Source organism: Ovis aries, chromosome 10 (genome assembly GCF_016772045.2).
Source record: "Ovis aries strain OAR_USU_Benz2616 breed Rambouillet chromosome 10, ARS-UI_Ramb_v3.0, whole genome shotgun sequence".
NCBI classification, from domain to species: Eukaryota; Metazoa; Chordata; class Mammalia; order Artiodactyla; family Bovidae; genus Ovis; species Ovis aries.
Window position 1 is genome coordinate 13,394,347 of NC_056063.1, and position 20,388 is coordinate 13,414,734.

General features: G+C 39.4%; 1 protein-coding gene across 4 annotated transcripts in view; it reads right to left on the reverse strand.

The window, feature by feature from the left end:
* Window positions 1-6,792: 6,792 nt before the first annotated feature.
* EPSTI1 (epithelial stromal interaction 1) overlaps window positions 6,793-20,388 on the reverse strand; it is a 101,526-nt gene continuing 87,930 nt past the window's right edge. For 2 of the 4 annotated variants that reach the window (XM_042254654.1, XM_060394292.1), the window contains 4 exons: window positions 18,975-19,048; window positions 12,487-12,586; window positions 7,625-7,740; window positions 6,793-7,339 (listed from right to left, as the gene is read on the reverse strand). In XM_042254654.1, the coding sequence (XP_042110588.1) occupies window positions 7,633-7,740; window positions 12,487-12,586; window positions 18,975-19,048 (282 nt within the window). In that variant the 3' untranslated portion in view covers window positions 6,793-7,339; window positions 7,625-7,632. The remainder of the gene's footprint in view (window positions 7,340-7,624; window positions 7,741-12,486; window positions 12,587-18,974; window positions 19,049-20,388) is intronic. The other 2 variants (XM_012184370.3, XM_060394293.1) reach the window with 1 other exon arrangement.

A 20,388-nucleotide genomic window follows, 5' to 3' on the forward strand; every position in this document is an offset into this window, starting at 1 on the left:
TCATGGAAAAAGCAAGAGAGCTCCAGAAAAGTATCTATTTCTGCTTTATTGACTATTCCAAAGCCTTTGACTGTGTGGATCACAATAAACTGTGGAAAATTCTGAAAGAGATGGGAATACCAGACCGCCTGACCTGCCTCTTGAGAAATCTGTATGCAGGTCAGGAAGCAGCAGTTAGAACTGGACATGGAACAGCAGACTGGTTCCAAATAGGAAAATGAGTCCGTCAAGGCTGTATATTGTCACCCTGCTTATTTAACTTCTATGCAGAGTACATCATGAGAAACACTGGACTGGAAGAAGCACAAGCTGGAATCGAGATTGCTGGGAGAAATATCAATAACCTCAGATATGCAGATGACAACACCCTTATGGCAGAAAGTGAAGAGGAATTTAAAAGCCTCTTGATGAAAGTGAAAGAGGAGAGTGAAAAAGTTGGCCTAAAGCTCAACATTCAGAAAACAAAGATCATGGCATCTGGTCCCATCACTTCATGGGAAATAGATGGGGAAACAGTGGAAACAGTGTCAGACTTTAATTTTGGGGGCTCCAAAATCACTGCACATGGTGATTGCAGCCATGAAATTAAAAGATGCTTACTCCTTGGAAGAAAAGTTATGAGCAACCTAGATAGTATATTCAAAAGCAGAGACATTACTTTGCCGACTAAGGTCCGTCTAGTCAAGGCTATGGTTTTTCCTGTGGTCATGTATGGATGTGAGAGTTGGACTGTGAAGAAGGCTGAGCGCCGAAGAATCGATGCTTTTGAAGCGTGGTGTTGAAGAAGACTCTTAAGAGTCCCTTGGACTGCAAGGAGATCCAACCAGTCTATTCTGAAGGAGATCAGCCCTGTGATTTCTTTGGAAGGAATGATGCTAAAGCTGAAGCTCCAGTACTTTGGCCACCTCATGCAAAGAGTTGACTCATTAGAAAAGACTCTGATGCTGGGAGGGATTGGGGGCAGGAGGAGAAGCGGACGACCGAGGATGAGATGGCTGGATGGCATCACAGACTCAATGGACCTGAGTCTGAGTGAACTCCGGGAGTTGGTGATGGACAGGGAGGCCTGGCGTGCTGTGATTCATGGAGTCGCAAAGAGTTGGACACGACTGAGCAACTAAAATGAACTGAACTGATTCCCTCACCTTATCCCCTTGCTTACCTTTGAAGAGCATTTAGCCCACCCAGGTTGTGCAGAATGTGAAGTAGATATGGAGCTAAGAGAGTTGTTCAACATTAGCAGCTGACTCAGAGAAGGCGATGGCACCCCACTCCAGTACTCTTGCCTGGCAAATCCCAAGGAGCCTGGTAGGCTGCAGTCCATGGGGTCATGAAGAGTCAGACACGACTGAGTGACTTCCCTTTCACTTTTCACTTTCATGCATTGGAGAAGCAAATGGCAACCCACTCCATTGTTCTTGCCTGGAGAATCCCAGGGACGGGGGAGCCTGGTGGGCTGCCGTCTATGGGGTCGCATAGAGTCGGACACGACTAATGTGACTTAGCAGCAGCAGCTAGACTCTCCCTTCTCCTGGCAGCCCAGAAGTCCTCCTTCCTTTTTCCAAATGCTTCAGCTCATGGCTAATGATCTGTATATAGGTATTAAAAGACTGGCATCACCAGCAATCTTGCTGAATTACAAGTAGACAAAGCCGGCAGTGGTTTGTGCCAGCAGCTGCCAGTGGCAGGGGCTGAACTGACTAGTTCAGTCTGATAGCCTGGTCCCAAGAATCTTTCCAAACCTTGACTGCCACACCTGGGGTTGGTCAGGTAGCTATGAGACATCCCAAAACATCAGAAGAAACTCTTTGAGAAGTTTTCTTCTCTCCTCATTCTGATCTTCCCACTTCCTTTCACACTGAGCAACAACTGTATGAACCCCCAAGGTAGCTCCCCTACTCTCTCTTTCTCTGCACCCAATCTTCCACCAACCACCATGATACTTATTTCTCTTAATCTCTGAAAATCCTACTCCTCCATCAAATCCATTCATTTACCAAATATTCTCCCTGTTATGTGCTAGGCACCTTTCAAGGCACTGGGAATATAGCACTAAACAAGACAAAGTCCCTGAGCTCACCAAGTTTAAATCTACAGTCTTTAAAACTCTTTATTGACTACATCAGGGCTCCCCATCTTCTGAAATACCACATATTTTGTCTCTGTGGTTACATCACTACCAACACATTCACCCAGGCTAGAAATATATTCTTGGGTGGGAGATAAGCTCCATGTCCTCTTACTCTGCCATCTTCATCTCTCTCGCCTTAACTAGAGACCCAGGCTACAAATACAAAACTCATCTCTCACTTGTCATTTTCCTTTTACATTTGAGTCACTCACAAAGTGCTGTTTTTAAAAAAAAAAAAAAAAAACAGATGCCTGTCCTGTTCTCCCCATCTCTAGTCAGTGCTCTGGCTTAGGATTTTAATTATGGATCGTTTGGACTCTTACTGATTGCTCTGCCTCTGGTCTTGCCTCCTTCAAATCTATCTTCCATGAGATCTCTCATGATTTATTTAAAACAAAGTCGAATCAGGTCCATTCCCTGCTCATAACCCTTCAAAAGCCCGAGCTACTTGATATGGTACACGAAGTCCTCTGACATTGATCATGTCTTATACTTCTTGCCTCATTGCTTTATGTAGTTGCTAACTTGTTTTCTCTAAGTTCTGTGTGTGTGTGTGTCTGTATCTTTGTACATTTTGTAGTTTCCATACCCAGCACAATGCTTGGCATGTAGTAGTCCCTTAATCAATTTTGAATTGGACAGGGCTTCTGCTATCATTTTGCATTTATATGTATGTCTTAAGTTTTTATGGGTCTTGCTTCTTCAACCTTACAGTGCATTTTGAGGGGTAGTCATTAGAATTATTTACAATGTTCCTGTTCTTTTCCTCCTTCTGGGAATATTGCAGAATTATATTTCCCACTCCCTTAAAAGTTGGGCATAGTCATGTGATTTGTTCTTGCCAATAACATATGAGCAATAATAGCATGCACCATTTTCTGAGGAAGCCTTTAATTACAGATGCAAGACACTGCTACTGTCTCTTCCCCTTACATGAGGAAATGGAAGCTTCATCAGCTTGGTTCCTTGAGGGACAAAGGTGAGCAGAGCCTCCTGCTGCCTATGCTTGAAATATAACGTAGTCAAGAAACAGATATTACCAGTCCACTAAGATGTGGGGCTTTACTATGGTCACATAACCTTGTCTATCTTCACCACTTCATTCCCTCAGGACAGGAACAGTACCATTTATCTTTGGGTCTTCATGGTGCCATATTCAAATCAGACTAGAATATAAATATTGTATTTAAACTCTGATTTCTGATTTTTTTTCCTAATTTACAGTGTCCCATTTCAAAGATTCCTCTCTCATCTGTTTCTGCTGTCTCATTACTAAAGCTCATCTTATGCTCCATTTTAGCACCATTTTGGCTTCTAAAATGCAAAAGTTAAAAATTCTAATCAGTTCATAATTCAGTGTTGATCATCGTGTAACATTTTGTAGAGAATAAGATGGCTACCCTCTGATGACTGAGTGAACAGTTTCTCCAGCTCAGCTGCAGCAGTGCTCTTCGGGGAAGTAAAGGAGGCTGGAGCACAGGCATGCAGCTCTGAGGAATTATAGTAATCAGCTTACAAGCACAGGTCACCCTGTATCCTCTGCCCAAGCAGACGGCACAATGACATGGTAATACATGTAAGAAAATGTTTCCTCCGTTTGCCTTTATATGCCTTTAAAAACCCTCAGCTTTGTGTATATGATTCTGTGAGGAAAAAAAAAAAAAATCCTCTTTCTATGATCCTTTTTAAATGCCACTGTTAAACAATGGACTCTCCAAAAAGAAGAGTTCCGACAAAGACAGTCTCTACCTGAAAGAAATGCCTAACATTTATTTATTCTCTCTGTAATCCGTATAGTAACTTAAAAGGCATATCATATTTTTTTTCTTGCTCATGTAAGTATTATACATTACTCCAGTCATTCCCTGGACATCGGTACGGAGCTGCCTACTATATGCTTTAGTTCATAGGGTTAAAAGCAAAAGGCCCACAGCCTTCTTACTATTTTCTTCTATCTATTAACAGTTCTAACACAGTATCCATTACCTCCTCCAGCATCCACAGCTCCAAACATGCCCTTTCATAGGAAAAGGTCCAGCTCATCACAGCCCATCTGTTAAATATTCTGGAACTTAAAATTAAGCCTGTAGGCACTGTCTCTATGATTTATGTTTCCTAAAGTCAATTACAAATTTTCAGCCAGAGTTATCAAAATTTTGAATTTTAACTTGAAGTTTTCATTTTTACAAATACCAAGTGCTTTTAGAGGGAAATATTTCTATGTTTACTAAAACTATTAATATAATGTAATTTCCTATAGATAGTTTCTGAAAGACAAACAAATCTTCAGGTTTAAAAAACAGCTTAGAGAATTTTATCATGTTTAGCAAAATCAATCTGTGGAAGGAATCTAATTTTTTTCAAGCTAACAAAATGTTTAGGGACCACAGGAAATATATCTTTAGTGTTAAAAATACATAAAACCAATCTGTGAGCTCAGGTCTGTGCTATGAATGGAGTAAGATCTTCTGCCCCATATCACTCATAAACATACCCACGAGAAGTCCTGCATTTTCTTATGATGTGTCTTTGGGTGGGTTTCTGCCTTTAAAAATCTACCAACATAACACCAAGAAAAAACCATAAAGGAAAAAGATTAATAGGTTCCCATACACAAATGTTTAAACTTCAATACTAAATAATACTAAAAGATTTATAAAAATTTAAGTATTTCAAACATAATATCTCAGCACAGAGAGATCTTTTATAAATCAGCTACACACACACACACACACACACACACACACACACACAAACACACAAGAAGATTAAAAAATGACCAGTAGACCTAAGGAAAGAAAAGAGGGATTAAGCTCTCCAAATGAGATTTTTTACTCAGTTTATAAGCAAAGATTTTTTTTAAATAGTAATAGGATTAAGGAGAGTATAGAGCATACTTTTGGTGCCAGTAAATATTGAAGTCAACTTTTGGGAAAGTAATTAAACTACATATATTAAAAGACCAGTAAACATGGATTCCCTTAAATCACCAGTGCTAATTAAAAGTGTTTGTCCTCATCCAGTCATTAGACAAGTATCTGTAAGGATTTTTATTGCAGGGGGTTTGATATATATGTTGATAATATCTTGATGGATGCATACCAAAATATTAAGCTGTGAAGATCAGCAAATTAAACTTGAAAAAGTCACTAGTTTTTTTTTTTCTTTTTATAATTTACTCATCTGTATGTCTAATGTTTCTGTAACAAGTATCTATTACTTTTGTAACAGTTTGTCTCATTTTTATTCTCTTTTATAGAAAATGTACTTTAGAAACATAGAAAAGGTAATTGGAACTTTGGAATTCCTATCCAGGATTACTCATAAGTCAAATTGTATTCCAATAAAGAGCAGGTTAAATGTGAAAAACAAAATAGTAGGCTCCCTTACTCAGCAACTCTTGCTTCTTTTCTGGTTACTTCTACCTGCATAGAGAATTGTTTAAGGAAGATGTGTATGATCCCATATGTAGTCTAGAAAATTTTGGCCATAAAGTCACAATCTTCCATACTTGCACAGTAACTTTTTAACAAGATCAGATACCTGAACAAAATCTTTGGGAATGCAGGATATGGCAGGCAACAGAAGAGAAATTGACATCAATTTTCCTGAGAGTCCTCAAAGTGTGAAAGCCTCTCTTTCCCCTATATTGAGTCCTGGTTACACATGGGAAAACAGAAGCAAATGAGAATGCCGAGCCTAGACAGAAAAACCAGAGCATGACCATGAACTGTGAGGTAGCCAGGCTGGCAGGTGCAGGCCTGAAATGGCTGCAGTAAAACGCCTCCAACATTCACACATTTACAATCAGTTTGGCGGTGTTTCCAGGCCAGGCTGAGGGATTTCATTGTCCCCATATTAGGCAATGACAAAGATTTCAAATGGACCGAACATTTTATATTACTGTCAACAGCACTAACGTAGATTTGCCTGGCAGAGGAGAGGGAAACCAAGAGTGTCTGCATTACTTCAGAGGAACACTGAGTACCATCTGCTCTCAACCACCATCACCACCACCCAGCAGCTCTTTCTGTACCACACCCTCACCCCACTTCTGTGAGCCCTCTCCCACCAGTCTTGGTCCAAGAACCTGAAATCCCAATGCTTCTCCAAATACACATTTGGAAAGTCACTTTCAATGCAGCAGTTAGTAACACTGGAGAGCTCTTAATGTGCACAGTATTGTGTGCTCTTGTCCAGTTCCAAAAATTATCTGCTCTTCCAACCTTCATTCTAAGACTAAATGCAATGCTGCAATGCTTCTCTTATATAATGTGGGAGGAGAGGGGGTGGCCAGACCATACAGTGTGGAAAACCAGTAATTCCCACACCAGGGTCTATAAACTGGTTCAAGGTCATAAAAGAACAGGAAAGCCTACTGAACTAGTAATAGGAACTAGGTTGCATGAGCAAAGACAAGTTTCTAAAACACATACAAACCACATGTGGTATTGACATTGGTGTCCAGCTGGTTTTTTATGACCTTTCAGGAAATGAACTGTCCCACTCTCAAAAACTAGAGGAACAGTATTAATAAGTCAAAACCAAAGCCAAATCCAGTAGTGATTATAGTACTACATTTGATCTCTATGGACTGTAAAGAAGAACATAAAAACGAGAGAAAAACTCAAGAGCTTTTCATTAAAAACAAACACAAACCATTTATACGGAACCAGTTCAAATTTTATTTATAAATTTGTTTAAAAGCATATAAAGGATTTTTTCTTTTGCTCACATTTGTAGCCTAAATTAAGAAAACAGGGATACAAATCTAAAGGTGCCAGAGCTTCCCCAAACCTGATCTGAGAAGCAGAAAAAAATTAGCTGTTTATAAAGACAGGCAGGCAGGCAGCACCCACAGTTCTCACTAACCTGAAAGCATCAAATGACTCCCTGCTATTCTAGCTTACCAACATGGCTGTAATTATACTTCCAATAAGAGGCAAAACCAATCAGAAAAATAATGCAACATTTCACTAGCAGTAGAGATTAAATATGAGTTCAGTAATCTGCGCCTACAAATATGCATAAATAATGACAGGGAGAAGAAACCAGTCATCCTCAGCCGCTCAGCTGAGTGGGTGGGCAGTGGGAGTCAAGGTAAAAAACAGTGAGGCTGAACAAAGCTGCAAGAAAGAAAAATATCTCATGTGGTTTTTCAAGGTCAGTTGACAAAGGCCAGACATAAGCAAATATTTCTCATGTATCCTGGAAGAAAAAGAAAACGAAAATTAGCACCAGCAACAAAACAGAATTCAAAGCCTTTGTAAATCCAAAATGAAGTTCCTCCAAAAAACACTCTGACTACATGACTATTTTTTTAATGATTTCAAGTCCCAGTGAAATGATTTAATTTTCAAGTTCCATTTCGACTCACAAAATGGTCTCTGTCAACAGTGCATTGGCTTATTGAGTGACAGCTCATCAGCTGTGTTCTGAGAGACAGGCTAACACGAGTGACAACTAATAGTGTTCACAAATATTGTCACCCACCTCCATAGTTAGAGCAAGGACAGGGCAAATACAGTATGGAGCAGAGCTACTTCACTGGAAATGTGTGGAGTAAAGTGCACTGTATTATACAGCAGGAAGGTGACATCTAAGGGGACCTGGAGGAAAGGAGGTAGACTTAAATGAGTTCCCTCCTCCCACTATGTGCAAACAGTCATGTCATCTCAATCAAGCCTCCCAGACTACCAGGCCAAGGTACACCGAGGTTTCAGACTACTGCTGCTCCAACATTCTGGGAAACAAATATCAGGTTGCCTCATGGGTCATGGCAAATGCTTAACTGCCCTCGAAGACACAGGATTCAGAGTTTCCACAGCATCTCAAAGGGTCTTACCTATTGGTATCAGAGAAATGATCATTTGAACTGATTCTTTAAATATCCTACCTTAGATGCATCTTATATGCAATTCAAAGAAAAGCTTTGGAGGTATTTTTATTATAGATTTTTGATCCCTTGTATTAGATAAATTTATTTTCTATACCTAGTTTGCTAAAGATTTTTACCACAAATGAGTATTGAAATTTATCAAATGCTTTCTCTGTATCTGTTGAGATGTTTCTCCTATAATCTATAGGTGTTTCTCCTATAATTTATATGGTATATTATCTTGGCTATTTTTTGGTTCTATTTATTTGTGATGAGCCAAACTTAAATTTCTGGGATAAGTATATACTATGCTTTTTTAAAAAATTCATTGTTAAATCTGTCAAAATTTTGTTGTGATTTTTTTAATCTATGTTTATGAGTGAGACTGGCCTATGATTTTTTTTCTATATAGTCTTTGATTTTGATTCTAAGTTACATTCACCTGCTTAATCCTTTGGAAGAATACTCCCTTCTTTTCATTTATCTGGAAAACATTCTGGACATTTGGAATAATCTGTTTCTTGAACATTTAGTAAAGCTTTTCTGTAATATGTGTAGGCCTGTTTTTTCTTTTATGGGAAAACAGTACCTAATCTAGACACAATTTAAATCATTTTGAATCCACCTACAAAGTGTGAAAGAAAGTGTCTCCCCTATCTTGCAAATAGAGCATGTTGTCAATCTCTTGTATTTTTCCAAATAATAGACAAGAAGTGGTATTTTGGTTTAGTTCTTAATTTGTATTCCTTTTGTTATAAATTCATTGGGTGCTTTACTTTCAAAGATTATAATTTTTTATTCCTAGAAGTTCTACTTTGCTCTATTTCAGTCTTCTTTGTTGTCTTTGTCTCTTGTTTTCACTTATCATTTCAAAGTCAATATTTATTCCAGATGTTTTATACATAAATATCTTAAATTCAATATCTAATCATTTAAGTATATCAAATCATTTGATTCTAAATTTCATTTTGGTGACCCTCAGCCACAGCTATCTGATTCCTGTCCTTGTGGTAAGTTCCAGTCATTGTGTTATACTTAGGGTATACCAGTGAACAAAACAGTCAAAGAGACCTGCTCTGATGGAATATGGAACATAAATTATCACAAGGGGAGAATAATAGTAATTGATCAACAAAACATCTAAGACAATGATGTTAGAAAATTAGGCCAGAGGTTGCAGAGTGCTATAGAAAAAAGAAATGGAGCCTGGAAAGAGAACTACAGCAGTCTGGTGGCAGCATCAAATGGATGGCCAAGGAATCCTTGGAACTTAAGAAAATACTTGAAAGAAAACAAATCATTTGGATGTTTTGGAGAAGAGTATAGAGGGAGCAGCCAGTTCTTAAGTATTCAAAGAACAGCCAAAGAAAGCTGGCGTGGCTGGGAGGAATGAGGAAGAACGGCAGTCGGAGGAGAGTCCCCGAGGAGTAGCGTGGGCTCTAGGTCTTGAAGCACCTGTAAGGATGAGTAATAGACATCCTGTGGCTTTTACTCTAAGGACTTTGGCTTTTACTCTGGAGTCATCAGAGCCACTGGAGGGCTTTGAGCCAAGGAGTGACAGCAGATGACTTATTTTTCAGTCTCATGTTGAGAACAGACTAGGTGGAAGTGTAAAAGCAAGGACACCATCTAGGAGATGGTCTCAAGAATTGAGATGAGCAATGATAGTGGTTGGGATCAGGATAATAGTGGTGAAGGTGGATGAAGCTGCGAGACTGGATACATTTTGAAGAAAGAGTCAAGGAGACTTGCTGATGCATCAGCTGTGGAGGTGTAAGAGTCAGTCATGCAAACATGAAAAAGTGCAGACAGAGAAGTGGGGTCAAGGGCATCAGAGGTGAAGTCTTAGACATGTTAAGGTTGAAATGTCTATGAGATACACAAGTAGTGATGGTGGGCAGAAAAATGGATCTGCAAGTCTAGAGGAAGAGATCGAGGCTGGAAGTTGAAATCTGGGAGTAAAAAGCATATTGGTATTTCATTTCATGAGAATGAATGACGCCATGAAGGTATTAAGTGTACGTAAAGAAGGTAGTCCAAGATGTATCCCTGAGGCACTCTAATGTGGAGAGGACAGAAAGATAGAGGATTCAGCAAAGGAGTATGGAAAGCAGTGGTCACTGAAATAAAACCCAGGAGAGTACAAAAGCCAAGTAAACAAAGAGTTTCAAAGAGGAGGCAGTGATTTATCATGAAAAATGATGCTAATCAGTCAAAAGATGGAAGACTGAGAAATAACCACTCGATTTTGCAATGTAGATAATGTTAGTGACCATGAGAAGAACTTTGTAGTTAGACAGAGATGGTCTAAATTCTGATTAGAGGGGGTTTAAGAGAAAAGGGAATAAAGAAATTGGAAACAGGACAAATACCTCAAGGTTTTTCTCTAAAGGGGAACAAAGAAATAGGACAGTGGCAAGAGGAAAATGGGCATCAATATAATTTAATATTTACATTTTCTGCTGATGAGAATTTAGTGACATGTGGCAGCTCAGGAGAGAGGGAGGAGCATTGTTAGAACAAAGTCCCCCAGCGGATGGAGAAGACAGAATCTGTGCCATAACGAAAAGCAGACACAGAGGAAGGGATGTCTGTAGTGAAGTGAGGTGGAGATGAGAGCCTGGGCAAGTTTTTGCCTCCAGGCCACTGCTTCTTTCATGCAAGTGAAAAGTCAGTGACCATGTTGGACTTGGGTATGCCTGTCTTAGCAAGGAATCTCCAGTCATCCTCACTCACATCATATCCTGAGGAAGTGATGTTTCTCTCTTTCTATCTGTGAGGAACCCAAGTGGAGATTCATAGCTCACTTACCTAAGACCTACCAACAGTCAGGGGAAGCCAGACTCCCACATCCCTATTCCCCTTATGGCAGCCCATGGAGTATTCATTTACTCTCTCCTGTCATCTTCTCTTCAGCCGCAGGTATTTTTCTATGTATGTGTGCTTAGTCTCTCAGTCGTATCCAGCTCTTTGCGACCCCATGGACTGTAGCCCGCCAGGCTCCTCTGTCCATGGGATTCTCCGCGGGATTCGCCTCCAGAATACTGGAGTGGGTTGCCACGCCCTCCTCCAGGGGATCTTCCCAACCCAGGGATTAAACCCAGCTCTCCTGCACTGTAGGCGGATTCTTTACCATCTGAGCCACCAGGGAAGCCCTTTCTATGTATATGTACCTTCTAAATTGGGGATATTAAGTACAGGAGAAAATGTACAGGAAGGCCTGTCCAAAATCTGAGTGTCAATCACATTTCACTACTTATAAATTCTATAAACTTGGATAGTGTCTTAAATTCACAATGCCCTATTTTCCACATGACTCCTACTCACATATTCTTTTAAGTCAATAATTTGTCAATTTCACACACAATACAAAGATACTGTTTTGATTCTTTTCTCTCTTTGTACATTGAATGCCTTTGTACATTGAATACCTCTCTCTTTCTACTCTGAATGCCTTAGTGATACACAGGAGCATACATTATAAATAGACACACCCACTATGCATTCTCTACAATTTGCCTACATTTAATTATCTTCAATATATATATGTTTGTGAGGTCTATCCATAAATTTTAACCACTAGATGCATTCCAAGGAACCTATCAAATCTCTAACAGATTATTTTCTCAAAAATGACCTTTTGTCCACCAAGTATTTGTTAAGGGGTGATCTCCTCTGGAGTTACCAGGTCAGCAAGTACTTGATTATTTTCTCATATTTTACCAGTTTAAAGATTTCTGTCTGTTCCTTTTTTTTTTTTTAATAAGTACAAATACACTTAGGCTTCAATTAAATTGTAAAACCCACTATGGTTAGTTTTAATTCTGTACACATTGCCAACCCCACAATCCCATACATTCCAAAGCTTTGGTGCTGTTTAAATAATCTACTGTGCACACAAAACACATTACACACATATTACAACACAGTCACAAGGCTTTCTTCCCCAAAATCTGTAAGAACATTTCATTTTCAAAAAGTGCCTTTTGCCATAGGGTTTTTAAAAAAATCATTTTGTAGTGAAAAATTAAATACTGATTTCTTTGATGTGCTAGTTTCACTGAAAGAATATGTTACAAGAGAATGCTTACTACTTTTAGAACCATATTTCACTGAAAATCTTCCTGGAAAAAAAAAATGTTCCTTGGTTTTTATTGTAGGCCTGGGCAAAGGGTGATTTTTTTTTTTTTAAAAGACTTGCAGTCCAGGCAATCACACAGCAAACAAAGGGCAGGTGTCATTTTTTATTGTGATTGGCATTGGGCTAGAGCTGAAATCAGGACTTTCTCCATCTCTCAGAAGCTATTGTGGAATTTACAGTAATCACCCCAGCTGCCTGCCCACTACACAGCTGAATGGCACACCAAAAAAATATTTATCTAGAGAGAAGACCACAACATATTTTTTAAATTCTCATTGTTTTTATTCTTCAACTTGGAAATATTTATTTTTTGAGGAAAAAAATAATAAAACTCACCCAGCTGTTACCGCTATTCATATTCCAATAACCACCAAAATTCTGGAGGCCACCTGGTTGACTTTTGCCTTGGAGTCGGTCCAGAAAAGCATTATTTACCCTTTAAAACAATGAAAAATGTGGGTAAGTGGAAAGCTTGCTACAGGGCTGAGAGATTTCTGAGAACCTAATGTGCTGTCTGAATGGACTGTGGGGAGCTCTGCCCCCATTCAGCTCAGAAGAAATCTACAGACACTTCTTTTCACATTAACCATATGACTTGCTGCGAACAGCCCTTTGGTGGAGGTGGTGGTAGTCTTAGATCAGTCCAAAAGAGGCATAAATTCTTTACTCCAGAGTTTCACTCACCCACCTCTACTAGTTCTACAAGAGTCTTGGTCACCCAAACAACCATACCCCTCAGGGCCATTCCAGGCGTGAACCCCAGAGGAGGAAGGAAGACGGAAGCTTCAGCGAGAACTAAATCATGAATTACAAGATAAATGTCTCTCCCATCACACCCTGTACCCCACTGCCAGTCTTTCTAAGGTAAACCCAATAGTGAAAGGTAGAAGGAAAACAGGAAGAGAGCGTGAGAAAAGAGAAACATCTGAAGAAGGAAGCCCAAGCTTTCAAAAGAAGGGATACATCTTTCCCTGATGTTTGATCATACCAACAGCAACCAATTTCAGAAATAAAGTCAAACATATAAGAGGTAAAACTAAAAAGAAAGGCAAGAAGTGATCATCCTAACAGTCAAGATACGGTTACCTGTAGGACGATGGTTATGTTATTGGAGCTGGCTACCTGGGTGTCCATTTTATAATTAGTCATGCTAAATATCCTTTTCATGGACTTTTGTGTGTTACATCTTACAGTTTTTAAATTTAAAAAGGAAAATGGCCACACCATGCTCTGTGTTGCCCATGTATGGCTGAGCAGAGTCAGAGACATGGCAGCTGGAGAAATAGCATGGTGACAGGTACCCTATGATGGAGAAGGCAATGGCACCCCACTCCAGTGCTCTTGCCTGGAAAATCCCATGGAGGGAGGAGCCTGGTGGGCTGCAGTCCATGGGGTCACGAAGAGTTGGACATGACTGAGCTACTTCACTTTCACTTTTCACATTCGTGCATTGGAGAAGGAAATGGCAACCCACTCCAGTGTTCTTGCCAGGTTCCTGGTGGAGCCTGGTGGGTTGCCGTTTATGGGGTCGCACGGAATTGGACACGACTGACGCGACTTAGCAGCAGCAGTACCCTATGATGTGAATGAATTATTGAGGAACAGCATCATGAAGGCCATAAGCTTCTCAACAGAAACACAGTGCCTGGATCCCAGAAACCGTTCAATCCGTGCTTGTGGAAAAGGGGTTAGGCAGCACCCAGTGAGGTGAGCCTCCTTTTTAGTCATGAAGTTTAAAGAAGGTGATCATGGTGGGTGGCTGTAAGTCAACATCTGTGTAAGATTTAGGAACTTTGAGGATAATGACTGCTGACTTGCAGAGTCAGAGGCTGGGGGTTTCACCTATTGGTCTTGCTTAGTGTGTTTAGCTAAAATGCCAACTGCATGTTGACTCAGGCTAGTCTCTGGTTTTTTGGTGGCTGTTTTCAACTTCAAGCCCCATTTGGCAGTGGTTACATCTTAGTTATTAGAAAGCCTTTTTTTTAAAAAATCTTTCACCATAAAATCTACCAAGGTGTCATATTCTCATCAGCCTGGTGGTGGCGGTTTGGTTGCTAAGTCATGTCTGACTCTTGCAGTCCTGTGGACTGTAACCTAGCAGGCTCCTCTGTGGGATTATCCAGGCAAGAACACTGCAGTGGTTTGCCATTTCCTTCTCCACTGGTCAGCCTAGTTCACTGCAGAACTGAATGTTTACGCCCCTTTTTCTAGACCTCTCAGCATGCAGACTGAAATAGGATACCTGAGCTGGAGACTTGAATATTAAGGAAGAAGGAACTGGCTTTGATTCCCCTAAAACTATACAACCAATGGTACAGTCCATACACCTGTAGTGTCCAACTATTCCATACACCTGGGGCTGTTTTTATCCAGTCTCTCTGTCATAGCAAAGATGGACGTTCCCCTCAATATCCCTCGTCCCACTTCACATCCAATCTGCTAGAATCCTTGTTGGCTCCACCCACTAAACACATTCTGAATTTACCTGTTTATTTCCATGGCCACCATTCTAGTCCAAATCCCTATCTTCTCTCATTTGCCTCTCTTTCCACTCCTGCCCTCTGCAATCCATTCTCCACACAACCACTGGAATAAATTATAAAAGGGATCAGGCCTTCCTTTTGTTTAAAACCCTCCCACAACTTATCAGTCTTAGAATAAAATAATTGACTTACAAAATCTTCTACTTCCTGCCTATCTTTCTTTCCTCATTTTGTACTCTTCTCTTTCTCACCGTCTATAATCAAATCATTTGGGCCTCAGAAAGTTCAAGCCTATTCCCGATTTAGGGCCTTTGTGTTTGTTGCTATGCTTGATAAGAGGGGACATCCCATTGTTATGTTTTGCTCTCTTCCCATCTCTGTGTGACTGACTCTTGTTCTTGGATGTCACCTCTTCATTGAGGAACTATCGCCTGTAATCTCTCCCTTAGCGTCACTTTGTGATGTGGTCCTCATGGTATGCATCGCTATCTGAAATAATCTTGTTGCTAAATTGTTAACTTCTATTTATCTCCTCCAGACTGTAAATCCCACGCAGTTGGGGACCTTCTCTGCCTTGTTTACACCTATTCCTAGTGCCTAGAACAAAGCACAGGGTATGCCCTGATTCTTAAGAGGTGAATGAATGAATTGTCCAGGTGCATGGTCCCCACATTAGCCTCTTTCTGTGACCGCAGCTGCATTGTAAAATTAGCCGTGGTAGTGAGAGTAGTTCATTGTCCACTGCCCTCAATTCACTTAAACACTCCGAAGATGGATGACTCTGTAATGTACACAAGGTGATGTGATTCACTTTTGAGCATGTTACTAAGAGGACAGCAGACTGGGTCAACTAGAGATCACAGGTGGTAAAGAGATTACTCTTTCAATTTCTGTCAAGAATTTGTAATAGGGAAGAACCTTTTGTATTCTATTACAAGTTAATCATGAAAGGGATGTTGCCTATAAGCTTAAATTATACATAATGGCCCATCTCTGAGAACCCTGCTTCTCAGATAATGAGCATTAAGCTAAAATACCTTTTTTTAGCTCGCAGGAAACATCAACTAACACATAAACTCCAGTGACTGACTGGAACCAGGAAATGTTTGACTTGACTCCCTCCCCTTTTAGTAGAAAAGAAGCCTGAATTCTAATTCAGGCAAGACTGGTTCTTTGAGACACACGTCTACCATCTTTTGCCGACTGTCCCAATAACGTTGCTGTTCTTTGTCCCAGCAACTCATCTCTCAGTTTATTGGGCTGTCATGGGATGAAAAGTGCGAGCTTGGACTCAGTAACAAATTCAAATGGGGGGAAAAGTACCAGTTTATATTTTTGTTTACTAGTTTTAGAAAATACATATATTTCATTGCTGTCAAGCTAGTGCTCAGGATTTTCTTCAGAGGCTTAACTTGGATAAAAACTATTGTTCAGAGATGATTCATGTTTCAATAAATCAATTCAGTTCATTCCAATTTCCAGCTTGCAGCCCAGTTCAAGTCCTTCACCCCCAGCGCTCTGTTTTTTTCCTCTGAAGTTTTAACTTTCTTCTCTTCCTCAGAAAGTTACACTGGGTCAGGTTCAGGTGCCATCAGATTCAATCATTGCAGGGTTGGTTGTAAAGTTTGTTAGGAATCTGCATGATTTCTATCATAAAACTCAGGGCTGCATTTTCTGCTATGTGAACTTCCAAACAGTAGAAAAGACATCATCTTCTTGTCTCCGATAAAATTATGTCCCTGGAGAAAACCTAACTTAACGACCCCTTTCCCCAAACCACATAGCTTGTATTGCTGCCCTCAGCAGGAATGGACACAGTTATTTTATTCTTTAAGTGACAACTGAATGAGTATTTTTATATGAAAAGCTGGAAAAGCTCACTGTAAACACCAAAGGACAATACAAACATGAGCTTTTATCAAAAACTGATAGTATAAATAAAATATGTGTAAAGACTTGATCAATTGTTTCAAAACTGGTTGCTGAGTTTATTATCCAGAGAGATTTCCTATTGGATTAAGTTGGGGTCTATATTTAACTAGAATCAGTAGAAAGAATAGAAGATGAAGGAAAGAAATAGTGCCATCAATATTGGTAGGTATTCAGCAATAAGGAAATAAAGGTCAAAGTTCCTATAACAAAAAGTAATCTTTTCGACCTCTAATCAAATAATGCATTTTTATCGGGTGCCCACTAAAGATTAATTTCTTAGCAGTGGGGCCTATTAATGTGACATATCACTATCTTTAAAATGCCTAAAGCTTTATAATCCAATTAATCCTCAGAAATCCAGAGAAATACTGGCTACTAATAACTAGTGTTATAGAAATATCAGGTTTTTTAATAGAAAGACTTTAAAGAGAAAAAGTAAAAGACTAAACTAATTTATGACCTAATTTATTTTAAAAAAAAAAAAAGGTAGCAATAAATGTTATGTGGCAGCCTGAATGGTGAGGGGAGTTTGGGGGAGAATCAGTTTAGTTCAGTTGTTCAGTTGTGTCCGACTCTGTGATCCCATGGACTCCAGCACGCCAGGCCTCCCTGTCCATCACCAGCTCCTGGAGTTTACCCAAACTCATGTCCATTGAGTCGGTGATGCCATCCAACCATCTCATCCTCTGTCATCCCCTTCTCCTTCTGCCTTCAGTCTTTCCCAGCATCAGGGTCTTTTCAAATGAGTCAGGTCTTCACATCAGGAGGCCAAAGTATTGTAGTTTCAACTTCAACATCAGTCCTTCCAATGAATATTCAGGACTGATCTCCTTTAGGATGGACTCGTTGGATCTCCTTGCAGTCCAAGGGACTCTCAAGAGTCTTCTCCAACACCACAGTTCAAAAGCATCAATTCTTTGCCGCTCAGCTCTCCTTGTAGTCCAACTCTCACATCCATACATGACTACTGGGAAAACCATAGCTTTGATAGACAGAACTTTGTTGGCAAAGGTCCAACTGTGGGGGAGAATGGATACATGTATATGTATGGCTGAGTCCCTTTGATGTTCAACTGAAACTATCACAGCATTGTTTGTTAACTGGCTATATTCCAATACAAATAAAAAGTTTTTAAAATGAAAAATAAAAACAAAACAAAAAATAGGCAATAGTAATGGTTCCCCTTTATCCAACAAAATAGTCTAACCAGTGTATCAGAATTTTGATGTTTCCTTACAGCCAGAGAGGGGGTTCCCTGGTGGCTCAGACAGTAAAGAACCTGCCTGTAATGTAGCAGACCCAGGTTTGATCCCTGGGTCAGGAAGATCCCCTGGAAAAAGAAATGGCAATCCACTCCAATACTCTTTCCCAGAGAATCCCATGAACAGAGGGCCAGGTGGGCTACAGTCTATGGGGTCGCCAAGAGTCAGACATAATTGAGTGACTAACACTTTCATTTTTTCACTTTATAACCAGAGAAAAACACATAAATTCACATTTAACATTTTAAAACTATTTTGACAGGACCATGGAAGCAGAATAATCCATTCAAAATAATATGAAAACACAGCCACAGTTGGCAGGTACAGCAGAATTAGGAACTTCCAGTAACACTTTCTAAAGTCTCATTTACAAAATGAAACCACCACAATTTAAAAGTACACCTTAGTGATAGCGGGAAGGTTAAACACGTAAATGAAGCCAGTCAGTTTCGAAAGAATGTGCTCCTTTAAATCGTGAAAGCCTTTATTTTAAATTCTTCTCCTGAGACACTCAATCACATAGCAATAAACTCAAATAACCCAACTGCTCCCTAGGAAAATCTAGAATAATGATAGATAAGGTAATTATTAGCACTGACCCAATAGCAACATGATATTCTGGGCACTCTTAATGTCTGACATTAGAAATAAGATAAAGACTATTTCCACTATTAAAAATTACTGATTCTAAAAAAATTTTCCCTAATATATTAGTCAACATAAAATAACTAATGGTAGATCTTGTCTGAGCTTTTATATTCAGGCATGAGTATCTCACCATCTATACTAGTTCAGTTATTATAAAGTAGTGTACAAATGATAAGGGTTATATAAAAGGATTACTATGCTTTGTCTTACAGGAGGGAGATTAAGTATAACCTAAACAAACAGAGCTTGAGAGCTGAGTCCACTTTCTAGGGTCAATTTATGCTGCCAGTTCAGAAGAATTGGATATTGTTTATATATGTATGTGTGTGTGTGTGTAGCAGCTGGCATTCTCACACATACCACACCCCAATAACATAATGATGAGAAAACTAATATAGATTCAAAAATCCTGTTCAGTATTACTGTGTTTTCCTAAAACATTGCAAAAACTTTATAGGTAATTGTTTTAACCAGGGATGCTCATCTTAGTGATTTATACCTCCTGTGTTCAGCTTGGTGGCTTTTGGTTCTTTCTTCCTCCTGTTGCTGTCGTTTAAATTCTAGTAATTCACCCTAGGAACATTAAAATATGGTTTTCAGTTAACATGGTTGTACAGAAGACACCCAAATCAATTACATATTTAACCTTAGCTAGTACAATATTTCATTTGTGAAACTTTTACTTAAGTGCCATTTCCATGTGAAATTGTTTTCTTACCTAACTAGGTAGCAAAAATAATTGTGCCTTAGCCAAATAATAACTGTGAGTGTAAAACTGTGAGATTAAAAAGGCAATGTGCATGTTCAAGCTATTACACCATTAGGTACAACATACACAAGAGAAAACGCAATGTGAGCCAAACTCACCTGTGTCTTACAAAGAAAAACAAATTTGTTTCCTTAAGTAATGCCACACAACACTATTTCTTGGTAATTTCTTGAGCTTCTTTTTCCCAACAAATTCACAGCTGCTTACAAATATATATTTGGCTCAATTCTGTAGAGCAGTTCCATTAGAAACACATTTTCCATCCTGGAGAATAATCACTCAGCTCTCATTGACTAGTTATTTCCAATACTAGCAGAACATAGGAGTGGATGCTTTGCTTCAAATATGTTACTCGAACTAAATCTCTAGCTTCTGACATTCTGTCTTCTTGGAAGAGTCAGCAACTTCCACATTCAGTTACTGTGCTCACAGTATCAAACCAAACAACTAGGTTGCCAGAGAATCTCAATACTCAACTGCCTACACCTTGAGGCAGACCAAGTTACAACCTCATGTCACAGGACGAAAAAGGCAGAGGGAATGAGTTAATGCCTGAGTGAAAGAGGTTTTCCGACTCCGGCACTAACTGAGAGAGAAAATACCGTCACCTCTTGATAAACACATAGCAGCTTGTGTATTTTTTTAACCCCCAAACTTCCATGATGAAAAGTATAAAATAAGTTCAGAATTCAGATTGACATTTTATTTTAATTTTATTCTAAGGCCTTCCAACATTGTATAGCCTCCAAAGTAAAGACTGGTTTCTTATACTGTGATAATCCAAATAAGCTACACATTAATCCCTAAAGCACAATATTTAATTCTAATTTCTCCTGAGCACCAATGACAAGGGAAAAAAATTAGAGTATTCATTCAGTCACTTTACAAGTATAAAATGCTGAGGCTTGTGCTAGAGACTTACTTTTTCACAGTGGCATAAAGTCTTTCGCTTTAATTTCTGTCACTGTATAAGCATAGTTTAAAAATCTACCAAGCAACAGTACTACTTATACTGCTGCTGCTGCTGCTGCTGCTGAGTCGCTTCAGTCATGTCTGACTCTGTGCAGGATGGCAGCCCACCAGGCTCTCCCGTCCCTGGGATTCTCCAGGCAAGAATACTGGAGTGGGTTGCCATTTCCTTCTC